Genomic DNA, 8,865 nt, shown 5'->3' on the forward strand with positions numbered 1-8,865 from the left:
CAGACTGAAATCTGTCTTACCTTGGGACCAGCAAGTCCAGGTAGACCAGGTGGCCCAGGTTCACCCTGCAAGGGAAAGAAAATAAGTCTCTTTGAATTAACTTTTTACATTTCCAATCTTCATTCAAACAGAATACTGTAAAGAGCTAAATCTGTTAATGGTCACTTGAACATTCATGAGTAGATGCTAAAAGCAGATTTCTTACATTTGGTCCGGGTATTCCAGGTGGTCCCATTTCCCCTCTCTCTCCTGGGATTCCCTATAAGGCCACGATAGTTTGCATAAGCAAATCATGGTAATCATTTAATGTAATATGATGTGGGTTTTTGTTTTAACCTTGCTTCCTTGAATTCCATAGCCATCTAAATCCAATGTGGAAAAGCCAGTGCCCTAAAGGAGATATCATTCCAGTCATTGCAGTTTCTGCTTTTAAACAGGAAAATAGAAAGTTTGAGACTCACTGTCGGTCCTGAAGGCCCCGGTGGCCCCATTTCTCCCTGTTAAAAGATTGGGGATGGAAAAAGTATACAAGTCATTCAATAATTTTTAATTCTAATGACAACGAAAATCTCAAAAATGTACCTACTTTGGGTCCTTCGAGTCCTCGCTCCCCCTTTTGTCCTGGTTCACCTGCTTCACCCTGTAAATGGAGAAATAAAATAATAACATAATGCTTTGAGAATATCAGAAAATGTTCTTGATGTTTCACTCACATTCTGTCCATCTCGACCGGGCTCTCCAGCTGCCCCCTTCTCTCCTGGTTTCCCCTGGTGGACGAATAAATCATGACGGTAACACATTTGTCCAAACCTCCTGAGCCACTAATAATTCTACTCGCACCAGTAACAATAAGTCTACTTACAGGTTTACCATCAGGGCCAGGAGGTCCTTCTCTGCCTTTCTCCCCTCTGAAGCCCTGCGTTCAAACAGTGAAGAGTTAAATATGTGTTTTAATCAATTAACAATGCAAAAGACCTCAGGAAGTTTGTGTGTCCATCAGTTGAAAAATGCCTCACCATAGGCCCGGGTAGACCAGGCAGACCAGGCTTACCACTGGGACAATCGCAACCTTCTAGAGCAAGAGAGCGATCCGAAGGACACTGGAGATACAAAACATTGCACATAAACACAAACGAAATACACCAATCCACAATAAAAAAAAGAATATTTGAATTTTTTACATTTAGGCTAGAATAGTTAGGCTTTGTAACTTACCCTGTCATCATCCTGTAACAAACACAGAAACATAAATTAAAGTGTGAAGGAAATTAATGGTGGCAGATAAACACTAGACGGACACGTGAAACAACATTGCTATCAACCAATTAGATTAGAAGGTTCATTTAAAAAATGATAATTTGCTTGCCCCCACGTCATCCAAGATGTCCACGTCTTTCTTTCTTCAGTCGAAAAGAAATTAAGGTTTTTGATGAAAACATTCCAGGATTTTCTGCATATAATGGACTTCAATGGGAACCAAACGGTCCAAGGTCCAAATGAGAGTTTCAGTGCAGCTTCAAAGGGCTTTAAACGACACCAGACGATGAATAAGGGTCTTATCTAGGACCCTTCGATTCATGACTCGAAAAAAGATTCGTTCATTTTGATGAACGAGTTCGAACAGAAGAGTCACGAACGCTCATCACAGAACAGAGCAAGACGAGCATTTGTGCTTATAAAACAAACTTTTTGATTTATTTTTTAAATGAGCGATCGTTTCGCTAGATAAGACCATTATTCATCGTCTGGTGTCGTTTAAAGCCCTTTGAAGCTGCACTAAAAACTCTCATTTGGACCTTGAACCGTTTGGTTCCCATTAAAGTCCATTATATGCAGAAAATCCTGGAATGTTTTCATCAAAAACCTTAATTTCTTTTCGACTGAAGAAAGAAAGACGTGGATAACTGTATTGTATGGCGGAATACCACAGAAAGTGCTTGGGAGCACTTCGACTCGGCGCAGAAATACCACCACTCGTGAAAAGTCCTCTCCCATCACTCATCACACGTGAAAAGTGATTTTATTACTGCGCCGAGTCGAAGTGCTCCCAAGCACTTTCTGTGGTATTCCGCCATACAATATAGTTATCCAATTTACACGCATAGAAAAGCACAACGTTTTATTTTGTGTCACCGTCCTAGGCCTCGAGTACCTTAAATAGGGAAAACGTGGAGGTGTTTGGCCGCTTCTCTGCTTGGCCCATGTTGAATGAACTGGGCTAGTTAAGTGCTATCAAAGTGTCTCGCGCGTAAGAGAGACGAGAAAGGTATGCATCAACTCATCTTAGTTAAGGGAATAACATAGTTTAATATGAAAAAACGGTGGAATATCCCTTTAAGGGGTAGAAATAAGGTTAAGGCTATGATTGTTGAATAGGAATGTTGTTCCAGAACTAGCAAAGTATGTCGAACCATGTTGTACATGACAAGTAGTGTGGCTGATAACATTACGGTCTTACCACAGAGTAAATTTCACAAGCTGTCTCTCGCTCACTTTGCTGGGGGTCACAGTAGAGCCGTAACTTCTGCAGCACAATCTGATAAAGCAGCACCAGACACCACAGAAATGTAATGATCTCATCTGAATATTGTGACAGCAAACTACCAGTCTACTGATCATTTTAACTTGGCACGTTAAAACTTGTGATCAGTCAGGTGTCAAAAAGAGTTGGGAACACTCACAGGGACTGTAGTCTCGATACTGACTTTCTTGGCCACCTGAGTCTTTCCGTTAATGTAGATAGGAACAACTGGATCTAGGAGCTGCTCCTCCACGTACGCGCCATCTACGAAACAAGTGATGCGTTTGGGTTTCACCAAGAACTTCAGCTGGTGCCAATCCGTGTCAAAGAGCCTCTATGGAGACATAAATCATAGTGTTACAATTCAATTGTTAAGTTGTGATGCATTAACCCTTGTGCTGCATTAGATTTTTAACACCGTTGAGTGCATTAAGGACCAAAAATGGCCACATATTAAACATTGCCTAAAATATTATATATTATTATTATTTTCCACTTTTACCAAGTTAAATCTTTTAACCAGCATCAGTCCTCATCATAACTACCAAAAATGTATTCAATTTCAGGATTTTAACCCTTTAATTACCAGTTTTGTTTGCGAAACCATCGATTTGTATAAGAGGAAAAAACACAAAAATTCAATTATTTTCAATAAACTAAATGCAAAGAGAAAACTTTAGATTTGGATTATCACAGTCCCACTTTGCAAAAAATCCCACTTAGCGCGTTAGAGACCAAAAATGGCCACCTATTAAACATTGCCTATTGCCTAAAATAAGGTGCATTTCCACCCATAGGGAATAAATATGTAGTGACGTCATCTGGTGGAATACACTATATAATGCAAATATAATGCTTTTGCTTCAAAATGAAAGGATGTTTGTGCAAAAATCATGTTTCATGTATTACTGACAGCCTCAGATTTAAACAACGTTTTAATGGGTTTCAATGGGCCATTTTTGGTCTTTATGGTGCTGAGTGTTACTATTTGATCTACACAGTGTGTGTTATACATATTTTGCAAAATGGGATCACATTTTTTACATGTATCCAAAAAGTCACAATTTTGCCAAATTTCATACCATTTGCATTAAAACAGCCAAAATGGTCAAAGAAATTAAACTGCAAAAGACCAAAAATGTCCCTAATGCAGCATAAGGGTTAAATAATGTTTCTGGGTCCTCTACTCCGTTTCAAGTAAAAATAGTATCTCAACAGCACTTTATGAACATTATTCATTTATAAGGGTTATTTCACTCAAAAATGAATCTTATATTCATTTGGAGGGATATATTGTGAACTGGGATGCATGCAGCCAGTGTTGATCTTAAAAGCAACTCAAAAATTTCTCAGACCTTGATCCCTCTGTCATTAAAAATGACTGTCTGCTCTTTCTTCAGAGTGCTTGTGCAGGAGAAAGTGACAGATTTGTCTGGTCCGTTCACAGTCACAGCGATCTGCTTAACTCCGTCCTGTGATAACACCCTCAAGAGGTCAAACTTCATCCAGTGAGCTGGGTTTTTCAAGCGTAGAGTTGCCACAAACACAAAAGCTGGTGGAAGTCCTTCTGGAAAGATCTCCCTGTGAGGAACATCAGGTGTAGGTCAGAGTAGGCTGAATATCTAACCGCAGGAACATCTCATTTACATCACATGGACATAATTCAAGCATGTGCAAGAATCTATAAATTGCAAAGCAAAAATCACCTGGTGTCATGAGTGATGTCCATGCGAGGGCTGAGCTGTGAGGCTCTCTCCGATATCAAGGAGCCCTGAACTTTCTGAGCCCCCTGCTCGATCTTCATCAGGCTCATTAAATCAAAGCCTTTCTGATCGTTCACTGTCCCGGGGATTCGCGTCGGACACACTGATTCTGTGAATGAGAGAATTCAGCCACTCAATTCACAGACACTTCACAGCCTCTAGTTGCACTTCAACTGTTGTGTTTGATAACCAGACAACCATAACAGAATAAGAATGATCGAATTTAAAGGAGTAGTTCACTTTAAAAAAAAAAACTTTTGCTGATAATTTACTCACCCCCATGTCATCCAAGATGTCCAGTTCATTCTTTCTTCAGTCGAAAAGAAATTCTTTTTGTGGTTTTTTGAAAAACCTGAAAACTGAAAACCTTCCAGGATTTTTCTCCATATAATGGACTTCAATGGGAACCAAACGGTTCAAGGTCCAAAAGACAGTTTTAGTGCAAACTGTTCAAAGGGCTTTAAACGATTTCAGACGATTAATAAGGGTCTTATCAAGTGAAACGATCGCTCATTTCAAAAAAAAAAAGAAAAGAAGTTTAAGTTTTATAAGCTCGCCTTGCTCTGTTCTGTAATGCGCGTTCGTGACTCTCCCGTTCGAACTCGTTTATCAAAATGAACAAATCTTTTTTTCGTGTCATTTTGTTCATTCAACGAACGAAACGAATGAGTTGACTCAGGAAAAGATTTGTTCATTTTGATGAACGAGTTCGACTAGGAGAGTCACTAACGCGCATCACAGAACAGAGTAAGGTGACCATTTGAGCTTATAAAACTCAAAGGGGAACTGTGTTACATTTTTTTAAAAATGAGCGTTTCGCTTGATAAGACCCTTATTCATCGTCTGAAATCGTTTAAAGCCCTTTCAACAGTTTGCAGTTTGCACTGAAACTCTCATTTGGACCTTGGACCGTTTGGTTCCCATTGAAGTCCATTATATGGAGAAAAATGCTGGAATGTTTTCATCAAAAACCTTAATTTCTTTTCGACTGAAGAAAGACATGGACATGGATATCTTAGATGACATGGGGGTCAGTAAATTATCAGCAAGTTTTTTTTAAAAGTGAACTACTCCTTTAATGAGACCTCTTTAATATCTCAGGTTTGTCCTAAACAGCAATGAGATTAAATGGAGAATAAATGTGGACTTCTCAGGATACTTTTCAGAAGAGATCTCAACACAAAGTCTGGGATAAACTCAAGATTTCACATCAAATTCTTCCAAAACCAAATTAGCAGCTATCCACATTAATTTGATTACTACACTCGTTTTTTGTTCCTCATAAGGAATTTCAGGAAAAACATCTGAGACAAAGTTGATGATTTAAAATAAGTCGTAACTAAGAACTCCAAGTCTCTCCAGCTATGAAAGAGCAACAGTTGAGCAATAAAAAGGAAACAAATCAACACACAGTGACCAAAAAAAAAACAGAAAACCAGTGCGTAACCACATATGCATTAAAAAGATCACTAGTCAAGGGTCTGTATTACATCCTGTCATGGCAGATGATGACCAAGTCTCTCAAATGTATTGGGCCTCAAGTTTATGTCCCAGTAATGGTTATAAAAAATATGCTCCAAAGTCAAGCACGACTCACCCTCGCATAGTTTCTGCTCCATCAGGTCCCATATGCTTGCAATAGATTTGTAGTCCTCCACGTGTAGCACGTAAGTAGAGGCTGGCTTGTTGGCCACGGACACCAACTCAGAGTTCGTGATCTCACTTCCCACACCGACTGCAAACAGAACAATATTTTGTGCCCTGGCCTCTATTGCAGCGTCCTCGACGTCATCCTGTGAACGTCCATCGGTGAGCACCACGGCGATGCGGTTTCTGGGAGACTTGGAGGTGTGGTCGGGCATCCCGAAGACGTGGTCCGTGGCAAACTTGATGGCACGGCCAGTCCTCGTGTTGCCTCCCAGGTACGAGATGGAGGTGATGGCCTTGACCAGTTCCTGGCCGTTCTGATGCTTTCCCAGAGGAATCTCCAGGCGAGGGGTGTCACTGTACTGGATAACCGCCACCTGAGTGTGCCTGGTGCTCACGTCAAAGCCACTGGTGATGTTGATGAGCCAGCGCTTGGCTGTTTCAAAGTTGGGGAGCCCCAAGCTTGAGGAGCCATCGATGATGAACGCAAGGTCATTGGGGGTTGTGCTACAACCTGCAAACCCAGGAAAACATTTGCCCATAGAGTCCACATACACACAGTTCTAGTGAAGACATGTAGCCTACATTTGTCCATCTCAATTAATCAATGTCAAGAGTTGCTCAATTTAACTGAATTCACCCTACAGTGTGTCAACAAAAGAATGACTTAATACGTATTACTGAAGTAATTTACTTAAGTGTATTCACTAACATTTATGCATTTGGCAGACACTTTTCTCCAAAGCGACTTACATTGCATGCAAGGTAGAGGGAATGCGCGTGACGTCACCGTCGGCTGTGTTTGTTTTCAGCGTGAATGCCGCGAAAAACAAAGACATACAACAGTGGGAAAGAGCTTTGCGATTGAATGTACAACTAGATTTGACAAAAAATCGGAGCTATATTTCTACAGACTGCTATAGAAAGAGGAGCAAATGGATCGCTGCAATTCACAGAAACAGCTGGACTCCAGTCAGCGAAGGTGGATTCGCAGTTATCATTAACATTATATAGCATAGATAAATAACGCTGATATAAGTGATCACCCGGATTTAGACCTAGCTGCTACCTATATATTGTATTTATATAAAGCGTTCACTGGCAAATTTCCAAATGTTTAGGTCTATATTGCTTTTATTTCCCCGGTGTCGAAATCAGGCAAACATAAATGTCAGGGAACACGATTCCTGGCTGCATGTCAATATCCATGGATCACTGGATCTTTAGTAAGTTGTAAGGAACACTATATTGATCCAACATTTAGATTAATTGACAAAATTATTCGTTTTAGTCGCATTTTCTCCTATTAAATCCAGTCACGCAGCAGATCTTTTGCCACTCAGTCAGGCTGAGGGGGATTGTTCCGGCGGGAAAGTGATGTCAATGCATTCCCTCTATACATGTACATTTATCAGTTCATGTATTCCCTAAAATTGAACCCTTGACATTGCTACTGCAATGATCTCCTGTGTGAGCTACACATTCCTCAAGAGTGTCACTTTAATGACCATTTATATTGTTCAAATGTTCAATGATTCAAACCATGTGACTAATATATCATGAAGAATAGGATAACAAACCAGCTTGAGTGTCCTCTTGCTGGAACCCACTGATGTACGGCAACAAAACACAAACGACCAGTGAACAAAACCTCCATGTCCTCATGGTATGCCAACTAGAAGCCACGAAGAAGGTAGAAAATCCTGTCCGGAAATTTTATGTTAATATATAATTATCAATATATGTAATGAGCATCCTCTGAATCATTCCTTTTTCATTCATTATTTAAAATTAAATTGTAAATGCTCAATGTAAAGACATACTGCAGAAGTGCAATGATGTTATTTTAACAAATGCATCCAAAAACTATGGAGTTACCATGATTTCCCATGTTATATTTTTTAGTAATACCATGGTCCTTGGAAAAGTTAAATTGAGAGAACATAAAAACATTTCAATAAACAAGTAAAAACTTAAATCTCTCACCAACAACGTGAGTCCTGGATATCCAGAGGTTTAAAAAGTCAGTCACCACCAATTAACACGTTACAAGGCAACAACTACAAATGCTCTCAGAACTGACGTGAAGTAAAGTCCAGTGCGCAGATGGTACAGCCAAAGACTATTTTATATCTACACCCAGTGACGTACAGCCTTCCCTGGGCAGAATGAAAGAGCGACAGGCATCAGAGAGAGGGAGGAGTACGGGTTTAACCCTCCACAAAACCATCTTCAAAGAAAGTCAGGCCAAATGGCTCCAAGCCTCCAATCTCAAGGCCCGTGCCACAAATAGCACAGTCCAAAAAGTCTTTATTTTCTCTGCCGTCATGCATTGAGTTATTTAGTTGAGTCCATTGACATTACATTAACATCATGTCTGTGCAATGTCTTTTGTGTTAAAGCAAAGAATATGTCTTTATTCTTCCAGTAGCACATAGTTTGTTTCCATCTGTTTAGGCCAGATACTTAAACACAGATGTTGGTACCTTCCTTTGAATCCCAATACTGTGAAAAGAAAAACTCCTAGGGGACCACCGTCGTTCTCTATTGGGCCGTTTATGAATGAAAATATGTTTAGCACATCTAACCACATTATACCTGGTCAAGGAATATGTACCTGTGAGTTGCTTTGCTAAACGTCCCTGTGTATATATTTATACACCACAGAATTGTACACATATCCGCTGTTCAAACACATTTATATATTAACACAGCTATTTTGGATCAAAGGTGGGCCTCTACCAGAGGAATCACATTAGACAAAAATAGAGAAGACATAAACAACTCAACTGAACTGAAGCATGTGAGTTTAGTTTAATGGTGTGTAGTGTTTTTAATATGATGTAATGACGCTGAACTACAATGCTTTTGTTGTGTCAAAGGATCTAGGGTGGAAAAGCACTGGAAATGAATGATATAATATCTCAAGAATGA

General features: G+C 39.8%; 1 protein-coding gene across 1 annotated transcript in view; it reads right to left on the reverse strand.

The window, feature by feature from the left end:
* LOC120481977 (uncharacterized) overlaps positions 1 to 8,320 on the reverse strand; it is a 36,870-nt gene extending 28,550 nt beyond the window's left edge. The window contains 14 exon segments of the mRNA XM_089131495.1: positions 21 to 65; positions 206 to 259; positions 462 to 497; positions 587 to 640; positions 714 to 757; positions 863 to 916; positions 1,017 to 1,126; positions 2,458 to 2,536; positions 2,682 to 2,855; positions 3,877 to 4,102; positions 4,228 to 4,393; positions 5,882 to 6,445; positions 7,512 to 7,634; positions 7,918 to 8,320. Coding sequence (XP_088987621.1) covers positions 21 to 65; positions 206 to 259; positions 462 to 497; positions 587 to 640; positions 714 to 757; positions 863 to 916; positions 1,017 to 1,126; positions 2,458 to 2,536; positions 2,682 to 2,855; positions 3,877 to 4,102; positions 4,228 to 4,393; positions 5,882 to 6,445; positions 7,512 to 7,596 — 1,691 coding nt within the window. The 5' untranslated portion in view covers positions 7,597 to 7,634; positions 7,918 to 8,320.
* Positions 8,321 to 8,865: the final 545 nt, after the last annotated feature.

Source organism: Pimephales promelas, chromosome 5 (genome assembly GCF_988280905.1).
Source record: "Pimephales promelas chromosome 5, fPimPro1.hap1.1, whole genome shotgun sequence".
NCBI lineage: Eukaryota > Metazoa > Chordata > Actinopteri > Cypriniformes > Leuciscidae > Pimephales > Pimephales promelas.